Source organism: Bos taurus, chromosome 10 (genome assembly GCF_002263795.3).
Source record: "Bos taurus isolate L1 Dominette 01449 registration number 42190680 breed Hereford chromosome 10, ARS-UCD2.0, whole genome shotgun sequence".
Classification (NCBI taxonomy): domain Eukaryota; kingdom Metazoa; phylum Chordata; class Mammalia; order Artiodactyla; family Bovidae; genus Bos; species Bos taurus.
Genome location: NC_037337.1, coordinates 8489346 through 8507278, shown reverse-complemented (window position 1 = coordinate 8507278; position 17933 = coordinate 8489346). Strand labels below are relative to the sequence as shown.

General features: G+C 45.1%; 1 protein-coding gene across 6 annotated transcripts in view; it reads right to left on the bottom strand.

Annotated features, from left to right (window-relative positions):
* PDE8B (phosphodiesterase 8B) overlaps window positions 1–17933 on the bottom strand; it is a 255295-nt gene that overhangs the window by 84693 nt on the left and 152669 nt on the right. For all 6 annotated transcript variants that reach the window (XM_024997900.2, XM_024997898.2, XM_024997899.2 and 3 more), the window contains exons 3-5: window positions 8256–8446; window positions 4290–4349; window positions 1743–1800 (exon numbers count right to left, since the gene is read on the bottom strand). In XM_024997900.2, the coding sequence (XP_024853668.1) occupies window positions 1743–1800; window positions 4290–4349; window positions 8256–8446 (309 nt within the window). The remainder of the gene's footprint in view (window positions 1–1742; window positions 1801–4289; window positions 4350–8255; window positions 8447–17933) is intronic.

Genomic DNA, 17933 nt, shown 5'->3' with positions numbered 1-17933 from the left:
TCAGTCTCCACACTGATGGTGGGGAACGTCACAGTTGGTTGGAAGCAGGATCAGTGAACCTAAAGCTGAATTCCAAAGGGACACTCAACAGCACACACGGCAATAGGGGCTCATCGCTGTCCCCATGGTGTGTTGTGCCTTCCCCAACCTGCTCCCGGGGAATGGAGAGGACCTCCACGCTCATATTCTGAGAGGCCCTGCCTCAGACGTGAAGGGCAGAGATGGGCTGGGGTGCAGAGGTGGTCAACGTTCCACAGCAGATTTACGAACACCAGTCATTTCTCAGAAAATGAGTCAGTAAAGACGTTCCCACAACATGACTTCTTAGATGATTTTCCTCGTGCAACTAACTCTCCGTTCGGAAGCTCAGAAGCACCGTCTCATTAAGACGGAGCGGCACACGAGAAGAGCGTCCAGAAGCGAGTGCCAGCCTCTGAAGGTGTGATGACGGACAGGAGGCAGGTGTCAGGGGTGAGTGAGGGGGCTGCCCAGAACCGCGCGACCCTGTCACGTGTGAACCGTGGCACCCCCTTCAATGTTTTACGTACCACTGTTACTCCCCCACGGAAGCACACTGAAGCCCAGAAGAATGGCATCCCATGGGCAATTTCTGCTTCTCTGGGACTGACAACAAAAGAGGGATTCTCTTTCTGAACCTAGGAGAGTGAAATACCCATTGCTTAAAGCACCCAAAGGACTTCTCATAATTCACAAGGCTCTGGCGGTCTCCTATTTTTGCAGGAAAAGGATGCATCGTTCAGATTACCCCAATCACGGGATTCCGAGACACCAGGTAAACCCAGTTATCTAGTTTGGTGGTAAGTCTCCTTAATCAATCTTAATCTTCTAGTTGAGCTTCAGTGTTATTCATGTAGTTGTCACAGAATTTTTCTTTGCTGTTGTTTTTGGTTTAAAGCAGCAGCCCTCAAGCTGCCTAAGTCAGCTGTGGATCTCTGTTTTTTTTCCAAAGGGTAATATTTTATTTTCTAATAGAAGAAATAGATGTTTGTTATTAAAAAAAAAATCAAGTTGTGTAGAAAGTGAGGTCCTCCACAATTTCTCTGTAAGGATCTGTAATACCTTAATCTTGTGAAATATATTCCCTTTAAGCAGCCATATTTTGATGCTCTTTCTCCACCCCTTTTTCTTCTCTCTCAAACTGATTCCATCATGGGGCTTTCCATTTGTATGCACAAGGCCTCACCTCCAATCAAACCTTCAGACTGCCCCTCCCCTGAGCTACTGGTAAGCCTCTGGAGCTTGTTAAGTTTCCTTGAGTAAGCAGTCTTCATCTTAAAATTGAATATCAGGGTTACTCATGGAGCCATCACTCAGAATTCTTCTTTGCTGACAAGTATGGTTTCAACTAGGAGTTTCTCAGATGCTGTTGGAATCAGGGGCCTGTGTCTGGGGTGTTAGCTCTGGCTGGGCCCTGAAGACCATGGAACCCTGTGCGCCGATCTAGGGACTACTGATAATCACATACACATATGCTAACTGGTTTAAGAGGGATTACTTTGGGACTATGGAATTTTGACCTGATATAGTAAGACGGATTTTTAGCTATTACATATCTGTTGCTATGATAAATGAAGTTATGAGAGAACAAGGGAAAAAGCCTGGCCAGCAGACGCTTGTCACCCCCCCACGAGAACAGCTTTCCCTCCCAGTCCTGGGGCTGAATGTCTGTGACAAGACACACAGCTGCACCTGTGGGAGGTGCCAGGTCGTCCTTTACGTACCCTGTTGAAGCCCGCGTGCAGAAGAGGGAGCACAGAGGCCTCTTCATAGTTGCCGGATCTGCCACAGAGCAGAAAACGTGATCACTCAACAGATACAACCAGGGCTCTTCACACTGAAATGTTGAGACAGCGAGGAGGAAGCAGGGAGCTGGCTCCAAGAGTAGCTTACTGGCCAGCACACACCTGCAGCGGGCACCTGTCTTACAGGAAGCCAGACTCACACATCCGCCTCTGGATGCAAAAAGAGCAGAGACAGTAGAGGGAACTCCAGCAGTGTGGGTGAGAATGGTGGCACAGGTATGCACGAGAGGCTCCCTCAGAGTTGGAGCAAGTGTACAGGAGCAGCGCATCGAGGGACGATGTATGTGCAACGCTCACCCTGCAGAGCACTGTGCCCTTTGACACCCCCAGACATTCTGGAAGCACGACGCCCACCCCTAGACCTAGCTGGGTCCAACTCTCAGGAGGACAACTGGCATCAGGGGCCGCAGCGCCCCAGAGCCAACAGGAGAGGAGAACCATCAGGAGAGCCAAGTTAGAGGGAAGGAGACAAAACTCACTGGCTCTCATTTCACGGGGTGGCTTCCTGCACTGAGCCTGCCTCCAGGTCTCAGAGCTGCAGTTTAAGTACAAGGTGGGGATGGGGTCAGCTGATCGTGAAGTCGTGCTGAAGCTCTGCTGTCATCTTTATAAGAGATGGTGTCCCCAAGACAGCCCGCAAGAGACATGCAGCACGTGCCGTAGAAAAAGGGATGAAAAATAGGACACTAGGGATTGGCCGGAGAAGCAGACAGCTCTGCCTGCCCAGAAATCCCAGGGCATATCTGCCTCATCACCTGTGGCTGAATCCCACATGACAGGGAAAAGCTCTTCTCCCTCCCTCTTCAGGAACTCAAGGTTCTACCCTCTCTGGTCAATAAATAAGTAGGGGCACAAAACGGGCTCCAGAGGTATGAATCATGTCCTACTTCATAAGCCGGATGGTACAAGCAGCATTAATTTTATTACTGTGCGTGCCGAGTCACCTCAGTCGTGCATGACTCTCTGTGACCCCATGGACTATAACCTGCCAGGCTCCTCTGTCCATGGGCTATCCCAGCCAAGAATACTGTAGTCGGTTGCCATTTCCTCCTCCAGGGGAATCTTCCTGACCCAGGGATTGAACCCGCATTTCTTATGTCTCCTGCATTGGCAGGCGAGTTCTTTACCACTACCCGCCACCTGGGAAGCATTATGAACTTCCTCTATAAATGAAATATTTTCAAAAAACAGGGAAAAAAGTGAAAACTCATAACGAGACACAACAAACCACCACTTGTCAAGGACCAGCACACATTTTTGCTATATGAGCAGGAAAAAAACGAATATTTTGTTTTTGGGCCCATGGAATCAGCCATGCTTGGGCAGATGCTGTGTGGTCTGGTACCCACGTCAAGGCTCTAAGACCCTGTTAAGAGTTCTCAGTCCCCAGAAGATAAAATATAAGCAAAGAGGCTGAAGAAGGCTAGTCCCCTCGCTCTTTCCCTCGAGATCCTGTCATCACAAGATGCTGAGGCCAGTGGGACAGTTTCTTTACGTTCCTTGCCTCAGACCCTGTGGTAGGTGTCAAAGTGAAGAGACACAGCTCCTAACAAGACACTCAAGGAGTCGCAGGTCAGGAGGAGTCTTTGGATAGGGCAAGACTTGGAAGCCAGGATTTCTTACTGTCCCAATATGGCCTCGGAGTGGATATTTTAAATCTCCCCCTGGGTAGGGCCCGTCTGAGGGAGACCGACACTCTGAGCTGCTGGTCTGTTAGCTCCTCCGGGGCAGAATCTGTGCCAACTCTCAGAACGGGGCCAAGTCCAGTCAGTCCTGGGCTCAAATTAAGGTCTTATGCTCTCCAAAGCTAGTGATGGCCATTAAGTGGCTACGACACATTTTGGGATGGGCAAAGGGTCTCATCATGCCGGCTGTACACGCAGCTTTTCTCCTTCCTGGCCTCTCATTCTAAGTGCGGGCCATGTTCTACACGCAGCACAGGGGTTTCTCATCCCACAGTCTCCGACCTACAGCTCAAGCCCTCTTTTTCCCTTCCAGCACTGGCATCTATCCTTTCGTCCTGCTTCTAGCCACATAACGGTCCTAACAGAGATTGCACATTCCTTTTCTGGCAGTGGCTTTGGTGCCAGTTCTCATGGTATAATTTATTTTTTCTTAAGTGAAAAAACAAGCATTTCCCTATCTCTTTTCTTCAAAGAAAAAAGGTAAGCTGGAACAACATTCTGTTCAGACCTCCTCCTCCTGAGATTTTCCACTCATTTCTGGCATACAGTGAGTAACCATTCTTTTCCTGAGGTGCTAACAGAAATTAGAGAGGATAAAGAGAAAGGCCTACATATTTCTAGAAACTTGCAAAACAAGGAAAATCCCAAGTGAGATCGAAGGTTGCTGGTGTTAGGCCAAAGACCTCCCCCGTGGCTTTGCTAGCTCTGAGAATGTGTTACGTCAGAGAAGGTTTCAGGAGGAACAGCGGGGCTCCCAGCGGGGAGCTGGGGGTGAGCTTACGCTTGTGAGACCACGGCGAGGATCACTGCGTGCTCCGAGGGGTTCGTAGCCCGGATTGACCTGAAACAAGAAAGCGCCATGTCAGACCAGGCGATGTGGCCTCGTTCTGATGACTGACTGACTGTGGGACTTCTTCAAAGGGAAAACGGAAGGAAATCAAACGTCCCTGTAAAGAAGGAGTCTGAAAACATGTGGAAGACAACAAAGGAAGATGCTCTTATGGATCAGGACAATCTTTGTTTTACTAAAAAAAAAAACAAACCCAAAAAACCAAACAAAAAAAACACACCCCCCCCCCCAACACATCTAAAAGAAATTCCCGGGCAATTCTCCAGTAGGTCAGATCTGCCAATGTTCCACTTCAAAAACTGGCAAATTCCACTTAAATTCCATGTTTTCTGATTGAAATTCCACTCTGCAAGAAAACTGGCAGTCCGACAATTCTCTAGTTATCAGTTTGTACTTGAGGAGCTAATTAAGTTGGACCTGTTTTTCTTTTAAAATAATAGATAGTTCAGAAAGTTGATCTTAAAAGAAGGCAGCTGGATACACAGGTGCAGGCGAAGGTCTTTTAAAAACTGTACAAAGGACCACTCCAGTTTTTTGGTTGTACTGTTATTTTTGTTCAAATACTTTAAACAGCTGAGTCATCAACTAGGGCTGAGAAACGATCAATGCAGTAACTGTTACTATAATGATGTCTGTCGTACCATGACCACCTGTCTGTCATTTAACGGAGAAGGCAATGGCACCCCACTCCAGTACTCTTGCCTGGAAAATCCCATGGGCAGAGGAGTTTGGTAGGCTGCAGTCCATGGGGTCGCTAAGAGTCGGACACGACTGAGCGACTTCCCTTTCACTTTTCACTTTCATGCATTGGAGAAGGAAATGGCAACCCACTCCAGTGTTCTTGCCTAGAGAATCCCAGGGACGGGGGAGCCTGGTGGGCTTCTGTCTATGGGGTCGCACAGAGTCGGACATGACTGAAGCAACTTAGTAGTAGTAGTAATAGTAGTAGGAATTTAACAGGGTTAAAATACAGAAGAATTCTGAAGTCCAAGAATCTTCCTGGAAACTGTGCTATGCTACAGTTTAGATTCTGGTTTAGACCCCTGGTCAGGGGTCATGAGTCAATGAATTCTTAAGAAAGGGCCACATATTGGAACCTTCATACAAATAAGCATGTCTGTTTCGATCCATCTCCATGGTCTGGCCTCTCCATATTTCGAGATCCCTCACAAGGGAACCATCCGCTCTGAGAAGTGAAAGCTCCAGGCTGCTCCTGAGGAATCTGTGAAGCAGCTTATATTCGTTTCTTTCTAGCTCCGGGCATTTCTGCTCCTCTCCATTTTAATGTGTGTGCACCAGTGCTCCCCCAGGGACAGCCAGCTCATACTGCTTCACCCTCGTGACTAAATGTCCTCACCTTCCTCTAAAAATGTACCTTCCCATGGTCTGTTCCTTGAGACCTCACTCCATGTGAGGAGAAGGCTCAAGACGATGGCCAGCTGCTGTCTTTCTGGGAAGTACAGGTCTCCTTGTGGATAAATGGTATTTGAATAAGCTCCTTTGAAGAGAGGCCTGAACTCACTGTGGACAGCAGATTACTTCCTATGGCTCCTCTGTCCATGGAATTCTTCTGGCAAGAATACTGGAGTGGGTTGCCATGCCCTCCTCCAGGGGATCTTCTTGACCCAGGCATCAAAACCACATCTCTTCCATCTCCTGCACTGGCAGGCAGGTTCTTTACCACGAGCGCCACCTGGGAAGCTCCTGTCCCTACCACGGACCGGTCACATTAAACTACACTATCTCCTACTTAGGAGCCTTCTACTGAATTCTCAGCAGAAATACCAGGAGCACCTAATGAAAACAATGGACAGCATCTCAGAGGTGTGTGCTCATCTCCAGGGAGCTGCTGCGCATGCCTCACTTTCCTTCAGCCTCTTCCACCCCCTCAAGGTGTCTGGGTGTCTGTTGGGCTGCATTCTAAGGGGTGGGGCTTAGGCAAGAGGAAACATGTTATAACTAGCTGGAGCTCACTCAGCTTCTTTTGAGACTGGTGTCTGTGTTTTGGGTCCCTTCCTGCCACTGATCTCTTCTCTCTCATTCCTCCAAAGAAGGAACAGGTGTGGCCAAAGGGACTTGGACCTCTTTCTGCTTGAGAGGACTAAGGGGGGTCCGGGGACTGGTGAGGCTGAGGTCCAAAGAAGCACACTAAGGTCCAGCCCAGCTCAAAAGCCAGGGGTCCTGGACCGCCGACGACAATGAATAACGCACATCTGCTGGGAATGCGTCTCCTCTCATTTTAGGGCAGACGTGCTCACAATCCAGCATTCAGGAATCTCTCCATCAAGTTGACCAGTAACTGGAAACGCACCAGCAGAGACGTAACCTGGCTTTCGAACTGCACAGATGCTTCAGTGTTTTTCTGAGCAGCTAAGATAAAAAATTCCCTCAACAGGAAACAAAACTACCTTCCTGTATATTCAAGGAAGATTATAAAGTTTATCTACTAAATTGTGCCTTTGCCTGAATTAAAAGAATTCTTCCTATTCATTTCTTCTTTTTATAGCTGAAGCCTGTCTTATATCATTCTATATATGTATAAAGGATTGTGCTATTTCTACTAAAAAAATCATGTAACTGTAAGTGGAGATCAAGAAAATACAGATATATTTAGCTATAAGAGACTCAATTCTAGCCTGACAATCATTTTATACACACAACATACATATATATCCACATATGTACATATCTATTTCTTATTACTTCCCTGGTGGCTTTCCTGGTAACTCAGACAGTAGAGAGAGTCTGCCTGCAATGCAGGAAACCCGAGTTTGATCCCTGAATCAGGAAGATTCCCTGCGGAAGAGAATGGCAACCCACTCCAGTATTCTTGCCTGGAGAATTCCATGGACTGAGGAGCCTGCCAAGCTAAAGTCCATGGGGTCACAAAGAGTTGGACATGGCTGAACAACTCTTTCTTCCCTTAATACTAAAAATACGAAATATTTTGTGATATACTTTATTATATAGTTAAACAGGCAAATGTTTCTATGCAGGAAGATAGGATTATTTGAGACCTATAAGACATTTAAAAATAGGTTCCTTAAGAAAGTTTCTTCTTTGGGAAACTGAAAATGGTCAAAGAATAGCAAGGTGATGCCTATGAGGAGAAGCTTCTCTTAAATGCACTCATTTCTTGTCAGGGTACCAACAGGTCTAAGAAGCCATTTCCCTGCCTTTCATTTCGCTTGCTAATAGTCAAGACAATTCCCATTCTGTTTGTAACTGGAGTCTGTCCTGGTCCCGTATTTAATTAGTGACCTCTTCCCATTGAGCTTCAAAGCATTCCACTTGTGCCAAATGGATGGGTTCATCCAGAGCTAACTCTGATGACTGCATTTATTTATGAACAGACAAGCGTTTCCTCCCCAGAGTGCAAGCATTTCTGTAAACAAGCAGGGGCTTTGGATCCTTGGGAGATTCTTCTGCTGCTGAAAAGTGGCTGCCTTTCCTCCCCAACTGCTGTAAAATCTACCCATCTGTTGCCAGGCAGGCAGAAATGGTCTATTTCACACATTTCTGATGTTCATTTTGGGACAGAATAATTAGGATTAAAATATCTGGTTTAAATCCAAACCATATCTGTGTAATAAGAACTGTGTGAATCTCATTTTTTTTTTTAAGTGCAACATGAACAATACTCAAGGGGAAAAAATGCCCTAAAGTTTTCAGAGGAGCCCAGCTCACACCTCTAAATTCTTTGGAAGGCAAATGTGGAAAAATAGAAAAGGCCATAGGAGGAGCTATAGCTTTCATCGTAGAAATCTATATATACTGCTTAGAAACATCAACACATATTTTAGAGACATTTGGGCTGGAACTAAAGACATGTATACGTGAATTTCATTTTAAGCTGTTAAGTGGACATTTGCTAATATATTAACATAACTACGGTACCTGCACACTGCTTCTGCATCGAAGTTTTGAGTCTGTCTGTGATCGATTACAATAATCTCATGATGTTTATCTAGAAAGCATTCCAGGGCTGACTCTGGAGTCCGAGCAATATTGCAGCTGTAACCGGCTCTGTCACAGGCCCACCAGAATCCATCACTCTGACTATCTTCCTTTGCAAAGATGAGCAAAACCTGAAACACACAGAAAAGAGGATCTTGACAGAAGTCATCATCCTTAGAGACGATTGGAAGCAGACCTACATGATACTGGTGGAGGATGCAGCCTCTGGAGAGAAGCCCCCTGGGTTCAAATCCCAGCTGGTCCCCTGCTTCCCGGGTGTCTCTGAACAAGGCAGGGCACCTTCAGCCTACAGCTTCTCCAATATCAGATGTGCTAAAAACAGTGTGATGTAAGCGAGCTGGGAGGTCTGAGTGAGCACAGAAGACAAGCTGCACCACTGTTGGAGGTTGCTACCCATTTATAATTTCCTAAGTGGCTCTGTCTTCAAATGGACTGATCAGTAAAATGGTAACAGGCTCATCAACATAGGTTAGCCTGTGGTTCACATGCTCATGTATTTGGGGTCAGGGCAGTTGGGGTTTGCCTGAGGTACCTAGAGGCTGCCTCTCCGAACTTAGCACTGAAATCTTTATCCAGACGCAAAAAGGATGGAACTCAAAACATCCTCAAAAACTAACTGCAACACCCAGCACTTGCTGAATCTGGAAAGAACAATCATGAAATGTGAAGCTACTGGAGCTAAGGTGAGGAAGCAGGCCTCTTTTTCTTCACAGGAAAGTACAGCCCCACTCCCTGGAAAGAAGACGGCAGTGCTTACCACCACCCACGTGCCCTCATCATTCCCTGGGCTCTGGAACCCAGATCCCCTGGGGGCCACAATGCCAGAGATGGCCACACCAGCACCTGAGCTTGTTCATTTGTTTGTTTATGGTCTCTCTTCCCCACTAGAATGGAGTTCGGGGCAGGGAAGACCTGTCTGACTTGCTCCTGCTGTGACCCTGCCGGGCAGCACTTGGTACCTGAGTGACTGGATGACTGAGCACAGGGTTTCTGTAAAATAAAAGAGGGCTTTTACTGTCAACTGGAGTAAGACTACATCATGCAACAGACCGAATAAGTACATATATTAATAATCTCAGGATAATGATAAGCATTTAACATTCTTCACCATTCAGTTCTCATTTAAACAATTACGAACAGAAGGGAAGTTTCTGGTCCTTTAAGCCCATAGTCAATACCAATCTTCATGATGAAAGGGTGAATGTGTTTCACTTAAAATCAGAAAGAAGAGAAATTGGTCAATAATTACCACTACATTTTAAAAAATCCTTCACTAACTGAAAACTGAAAATAAACAGAATAACGAAAATAACAGGATAATGACTCTCATGGACCCATCACCCAGTTTCAGCAGTAAGCCACTCCTGGCCAATGTGACCTCAATGCTTTCCCTACCCACTTTCCAACTCTTGTATTACTTTACAGCAAATCCCACATATTTCACCTGTATGTATCTATTAAAGAAAAAAAACTCTTTTCTAAAAAGAGAAAACCACAATACCCTTTTATACCTAAGCCTCTCCAATAATCCTTTATCATTTAACATCTGAATGCATCATAAATGTCAGTTGTTCTACACTGCTTGAATCATTTCCTGTTTTCTCAAATACCGTGATTCCAGAAGAGAAATCATATTTTTAAGCATGATTTTGATATTTTCTTTTAGCACATGGCTTGAAATCACATGCCAGTAACACGTGAGGCAGCCACCCTTCTTCATGGCTCACTGTGGGCAAGGGTCCGTCAGTCCTCAGGCCAGGCTATCCCCCAGAACCTTCGCTACAGACCTACTCCTGGAAAGAAGTGGGAGGCAGCTCTTCCAAGAGAAGTGAGGGACGCAGCCTTCCGGATCTTGATAGTGAAAAGAAAGCCTTCAAATGGAACTGTTAACAATGGAGCTACAGTGAAAAAAATCAGGTAGAATAAATTGGTTAGTACAAAAAGTCACTGGCCTTTGACTTGATGTAGCTGTGGTATTAGCATGAGAAACTCAATATGCAAAGGCTAAACGTCAGGGAAGGTGACAGAACCTCTTGTCCCATCTGTCTGGCTGAATAATGATTGCTAAGCAAGAATCTCAACACTTTATATTTCATTTCTACATTTATGCCTCAATATTTGACTAATGCTTCCCTGGTGGCTCAGTGGTAAAGAGTCCACCTGCAATGCAGGAGACATGAGTTTGACCCCTGGGTCAGGAAGATCCCCCAGAGAAGGAAATGGCTACCCACTCCAATATTCTTGCCTGGGAAATCTCATGGACAGAGGAGACTGACAGTCTATAGTCTACGGAGTTGCAAGAGAGTCGAACATGACTTAGCAACTAAACAACAACATTTGACTTATGCAATAAGAGCCTAACTGTATTCCCATATTGGCCACTGATACAGGTACTAATCTCTGATGTCTTATGTGTCCTTCAAAGACTGGAGTGCTCCACTTTTGGAAAAATAATGTCATTATTCAAATATTATTGAGCACCTACTATGTGTAGACATGATTTTTTAATTGCTTAGAGTATGCTAACAAAATAAATATGACCTCTTGACCTCAAACAACAGGCATAATAAATAAACAAATGATATGGAATGCTGAAAGTGGTAAGTGTTAGGTGAAACAGTAGAGGCTGCTGGGAGCAGTATTAAGTAGGGTGCTTAGGGTAAGCCCCACCAAGGAAGTGACATATGAGCAGATGCCCAAAGAAAATGGAAAAGTCAAAATGATCACTAAAGATAAATCATCCCACAAAGAGGGAACAGATCCACTGGTCCCTTCAGTGGGATGCATGGCTGATGCGTTCAAGAACTGCAAGGAAGCCAGTGTGACAGCAGGGAGGCCAAAAGACAGGGACAGGAAGTGGAGGTCACAGCAGAGGGCTCCCTTGTGTAATGCCTTGTATCCACTTTGGGAAGTTATGCTGGATTTCACATGGAAACTTACCAACCAACTGAACATGTAGGGACTTGTATTAATCATGCCTTAAAATTTTTTTTATTTTATTTGGCTGTGTTGGGTCTTAGTTGCGGCACTCAGGATCTTAGGTGGCAGCATGTGAACTCTTAGTTGTGGCATGCAGGATCTAGTTCCCTGACCAGGGATCAAACCTGAGCCCCCTGCATTGGGAGTGCATAGTCTTAGCCAGGTTAACTTCTGCATTTCTAATGCTTTGATGTCTGGAGCCTTGCTGACCCTGGAGAGATGCCTAGAGAAAGCCAAGGACTTGCCTAGGAATGCATTTTCCATATGCAAACCAATCCGGAGTCGGCTCCTACCACCTCTACCACTCGCTAACCCTCTGGACCACTATCCGCCTGTCCTAAATCACTCCAGGGCCGGGTACCAGGCAACTAGGGACGGTCCTTCTGCCCAACACGTCTCCTGAGTGATTCAGCCAGTCACACCTGTCTACCCTGCCAGCCCTGCCTCACCGCTTCGCACAGAGAGCATAACCACAGCTCCTGACCACACTTTGGCCCTCACACTCCCTGCCTCCAACCGGCCTCTGTGCTTCCCTCTGTGGTCCTGCGTGGCCTGCCCCTCCTCTCAGAACTGTGAGGAATAAACTATCTTTCAATGACAGTCTCTCCTACTCTGTTGGCTTCACTCTACCTGATTAAAAATTAAAGTCTACATACCGAAACAAGAATTTTTATAAAAGTACTCACTAGAAAACTCTCTCTAGGTACTATTCAAAATTCTTTCCATTTATAAAAGATTAATTCAGAAAGATTACTTTTCAATGATTCAATTCCTAAGCAAAATGAAAATCTATGGCAATTAAAATATATATACATATATTTTAAAGTACTATAGCCGTGACATTGTTGTTAAAGTCTGCCTATCTGGAAAATTCTATTTTCTCTAGGAAGACGGCATAGCCAAAGTTATACTCTCTGCCCCTATCTCCTAGGCCACAGCTGGGCTAATAATGTTGTTTTGGGGAATTTGAAATTTGAACAGAGAGACACAGAGGCTGAGAATTAGGACCCATGGGCCATTAATATAGAGAGATTGAAGGAAAAACCGCAAGTTCCTTCTGTCAAAATACTCAGAAATGGCTCACTGCCACCCTTTCTAAACCATGGCTTTCAACTCTTCCTTGGATTCTGGGGGAAAAAATACACTAATACATTTCTTATTCATTTACTATTTTGTGAAAGGCAACTGTTACTCCAAACCAAAGAATGCAACCCCTAAAAAACCTTATGTGATATAGTCCCTCTTCAAACTTATCATTTTATGTATCAGTATTTAGTTTCTTGTTAAACATGTCAATGTGGAAATGTTTACCGACCATTCATTGAGGCAAATCCCTTAAAGTGATTTTTAAAGGGATGATTATTAAATGATTTTTATGATTAAAATGATTTTTACAAAATAATTAATGAAAGCATATAGCCGAACTTGGGACTTCCCTGGTGATCCTCCACCTTCCAATGCAGAGGGCTCCCTGACCAGGAAGCTAAGATCCCACATGCTGCAAAGTGTGGCCAAAAAATGAAAATAAAAAAAAGCATATTGCTTTTTATTTATAGAGTAAAAGTTAACTCACTCTCACCTACTCTAAATAGTATGTGGAACGTTCCTTTGAAGAATACTTTTGTTGATCTATCGCCTAAGATATAAGAACTGGGAGTCAGAAGCTGACAGAGACAACTAGAGTCCAGTGTCTGCCCCCAGGACCAAGCCGGGGACACGTTCAGGTAAGCAGATAAGCACGAGGGATGCAGTACTAGCCGGTGGCCAAAGACAGAGCATGGGCACGGCATCCAGGGAAGGAATCCCCGCGCAGCAGAACGGGAAGAAGGAAGCAGTTTTGTTACACCAACCTCACTGTGCTGTTGCAAACACAGCAAAAGAGAAGAAGACTGAAAGCAGCCCTGTGGTGAAGCCTGGGACAAGGAGGAAACATCTTCCTCTGGAGCAGGTCTTGGCCAACTTGGGTTTGTCCAGGATCGGAACACATACACAGGCAGCGCCCACTCTGCACGGTAGCGCCAGATCATACAAATGGCCATGCGAAGCAAACTGAATGAAGAACGGTCACAGCTACTTTCTATGACATTTAGAAACTTTGTCAAAACATACAAAACCTTTATTATTGGTTATAAATGTACAGGGAAATGAAAAATGTAAAATTAACACTTATTCAGTGCACTTTCTTTGAAACATTAGAAACTGAGACTCTGAAGTTTTTTTTCAGCTTACTGAGTAGTTTGAACAGTGCTTGCTTTCCTCCAGCTGTATAAATTATGTGAGCCTCTTTATGCCTTGGTGAATTATAAACTCCTAAGTTTGGATAAACTTCCAACATTTTATCCTCTGTACTTTCAATGTCATGAAATGTCCCCAGAGTTCCTTTAATTAATGTGCAGTTTTCTGCTGGCATCACTTCATCTGTGATATTTCATCCTTTTCGTCACAACCACTTTCTTCACTTAGCTCAATGAACTTGCGTTGAGACTCACTTCCCCTGGCTACACCCTGGAATATCTCACTGGCAGGAGTGAGCTTTCTCCTGCCAGCCAGCTTTCTCCTCTAACTCCATTTACACTGCCATTCACGTCTAGCATTATCACCTTCCACTTCTTTACTATGCTTTCATTTTGGGCGGCTAACTTCCTCTTTCAATCATCAGCTTTTGTGTAATGTCAGGTAGGTTATCACAGAGAAATAAAGGGGCACACTTTGCTTTAACAGAGACTGTGAAACAAGCCTCGAGATTGGCACCGTCCAGGCTGCACATCTGTCTCTGATCACGCTGCATGTTTGTAATTTCTGTAATGACTTGTGGACTGAAGAACTATCAGAAAAGTTTGTAGCAACTTCATGCAATTATCACAGTTCAAACACCAATGTGACTGCAATCTTTGTGACCAGGCATACACAACCTAGTCTGTGTATACTGAAACTGTGCAAAGTGAAGGCTACTTGTGTGTGCTGTGTGCTCAGTCGTGTCCGACTCTTTGTGACCCCATGGACTGTACCCCGCCAGGCTCCTCTATCCATGGGGATTCTCCAGGCAAGAACACTGAAGTGGGTTGCCATGCCTTCCTCCAAGGGATCTTCCTGACCCTGGGACTGAACCCACGTCTCTTGTGTCTCCTGCATTGCAGGCCGATTTTTCATCTGCTGTGCCATTGGGGTATGGCTTTTCAAATGTAACAATGAAAACCTCAGACTGTCAGGCTGGGCCTCCCTGTATTTCTACCTACATTTTTTGGAATTGCAAAGTTTAAATCATCTTTCAACCCAAGCCAGATTGATGAAGTAATGGATAACCCAGGGCAGGGTCCAGAGAATAAGTGCGGGGGGTCTGGTGTAAGAGATTGCAGAGGGGTAGCAGCCAGACTGCAGGTGACCTGGGGGGTGTCCTAGAGGCAATGACAGGGGGACTATGACTCTCAGGAGTTTTCAGGGCAGGAAGGGACTCTGGGGGTGACCCACCATCACCCATTCAACAGGTGAGGGCAGCAACTCCCCTGATCAAAGCAGTTGCAGAGCTAGACCCGTAATCCCCAGCTCCTCCTTCAGTAATCCTTCTGATGTCCCTGGGCTGTGTTGGAAGTATTATAACCATTCCTTTGACATGTTTTATCAAGAAGGTCTGAAAAACTATCTTTCTAAGGATAGCAATAAGCTGTCTTTCACAGTTAAATGAGAATGAAACTATATAATTACAAAAAAGATGAAAAAAAAAAACCCCTAACTTTTCTTTAACTTGCAGACAGTGTACATTTTCATCATTACTAGTGTTTTTTCTAGAAAGGATATGCCTCAATTCAGTTCAGTTCAGTCGCTCAGTCGTGTCCGACTCTTTGCAACCCCATGAATCACAGCACGCCAGGCCTCCCTGTCCATCACCAACTCCCGGAGTTCACTCAGACTCACATCCATCAAGTCAGTGATGCCATCCAGCCATCTCATCCTCTGTCGTCCCCTTCTCCTCTTGCCCCCAATCCCTCCCAGCATCAGAGTCTTTTCCAATGAGTCAACTCTTCGCATGAGGTAGCCAAAGTACTGCAGTTAATCCCAGGGCTGATCTCCTTCAGAATGGACTGGTTGGATCTCCTTGCAGTCCAAGGGACTCTCAAGAGTCTTCTCCAACACCACAGTTCAAAACCATCAATTCTTCAGCTCTCAGCCTTCACAGTCCAACTCTCACATCCATACATGACCACAGGAAAAACCACAGCCTTGACTAGACAGACCTTTGTTGGCAAAGTAATGTCTCTGCTTTTGAATATGCTATCTAGGTTGGTCATAACTTTCCTTCCAAGGAGTAAGCATCTTTTAATTTCATGGCTGCAGTCACCATCTGCAGTGATTTTGGAGCCCAAGAAAATAAAGTCTGACACTGTTTCCACTGTTTCCCCATCTATTTCCCATGAAGTGATGGGACCGGATGCCATGATCTTCATTTTCTGAATGTTGAGCTTTAAGCCAACTTTTTCACTCTCCACTTTCACTTTCATCAAGAGGCTTTTGAGTTCCTCTTCACTTTCTGCCATAAGGGTGGTGTGATCTGCATATCTGAGGTTATTGATATTTCTCCCGGCAATCTTGATTCCAGCTTGTGTTTCTTCCAGCCCAGAGCTTCTCATGATGTACTCTGCATATAAGTTAAATAAGCAGGGTGACAATATACAGCCTTGACGAACTCCTTTTCCTATTTGGAACCAGTCTGTTGTTCCATGTCCAGTTCTGTTGCTTCCTACATGTCTCCAAATGGATTGTCAATGTCCACAATTAAACATCTAATTTTCAGAATACTTGGTTTGGCTTTAAGCAAAAGCCAGGGAACAAGGAGCTCCTAAGAGTAGACCACGTGGATAAGTGGTCACTGAACAACTGGCCAATGTGATCATAGGTGGGGTCGATTCATTTGGAGACAACAGTTTGGGAGCTTTCCTTAAATGTCCCTAGGAACGTGATGCTCATACACTTTGTTTAATACATCTTTTTGGTTATCTGATGTTGACTAAACTCCGAAATTTGTGTATACTGGAACTATGCAAAGTGAGGGCTTTTTCAGGTAGCTATAGTTTGATGAGAATTTAAGGGCCAGCCATGATATTGAAAGGACTTTAAATACACTACCTCATTTAGTAACCCTTTCACAAATCTTTCTTTGGAGGTGGGCATCATCCCCACTTACAGATGTGGGAACTGAGGTGTGGAATGGTTAAGACACACACCCAAGTCAGCAGCTAACAAGATCTGAAGTGTGGTTGACCTGACCCTCAAGCTTATAATAATCATAAGTAACATGCTCTGTTTTTACCCCTAAAATACTGGACCCTAACAACTAAAGTCACTAACAACTCTGTGGTTCCATGAAACTGGCTGGGTAGAGGACATGACTTGGTGCCAGCAATCAGGACAGACAGGAGAGAAGACGCTGACCACAGGGAGTTACTGAATCTGAACATTTCCATCACTCCATCACTTAATGTGTCAAGATCAGCTTCCCACAAGGCCAGAGGATTGCCAGATAAAGTCTCCAATATATAATGGTTCCAGGGGGAAAAAATAAAATCCATGTCCACACAATATGGAAGTATAAGTTTTAAAGGAAACTGCTGTCTTGCTGGGAGAATGCTCAGGTCACAGCAGTCAGGATCTGCTTCAAAGGCCAGCTGGAAGGCTCAGTCTGAGGGCTGGGGGTGGCAATAGCCTAAGCAGAAATAATTCCACACACTGGAAAGTGAATACGCTCCAGGCATTGATGAAGGAAAGGCCTCTTGGTTTCCAGATGGCACCAGTTGATAAAAATCTATTGCCTCATAATATTACTTTTCTTTTTTGCTAAGACTGGAAAACATGCCCTGCTGTGAGTCACAGGCATTCACCCAGGAGAGCTGTCCTCTACAACTCTGCAAGGCACATCCACCCACTCCACCCCAGTAGCGCTCCACCAGCCCACATCACACTGCCTGGCCACCACATGGGAGCAAATCCCCTCCAGTGACCTCAGAAAAGCACCCTCCAAAGCAACCACATCCTGGAATATGCTTGTCAAGTAAGTTCCTCCCAAGTCCTACGGGCTCCAGCTGACACAGTTAACATTTTCAGCAAGGCAGTGAAATTACAGAGCAGGTATTTTTTTTCTCCAAGAAATAAAATGTAAAAACTAAGGTTCTAGGCCCTTTCTAAGACGGTTGCAATGACAGTATCAGAAGCACAAGAACACTTGATTAGATATCCCTGCCCTTCCAGTGAGAATGTAAAAGACAATAAAAAAAACCAGCCAGACTCCCTGGGCGGTCAGGGGTCATCCTGTGGCTCCCTTCTTCCCAACAACACCTGCTGTGGAGTCTTGAGCATATGGACTTGAACTGGATGGATCAGTGCCTAAAATTATGCTTGAATGAGACCCAGGAGTAAAGGCATCCTTGGTTCTAAGTTGAGCTTATTTTTTAAAAAAGAGTTTTCTTCATTATTCCGCCCCTCATTCAGAGAGGGACTCTTGACTACTTTTAGCTGCTGTCACAGGGCCCAAACTCATGGGGCAGGAACCAGGCAGGTACATGGTATCACTGGGAACATCCCACCTCTTATGCTGGCTGATGGATTAACAGCATTGATTTTATTAGT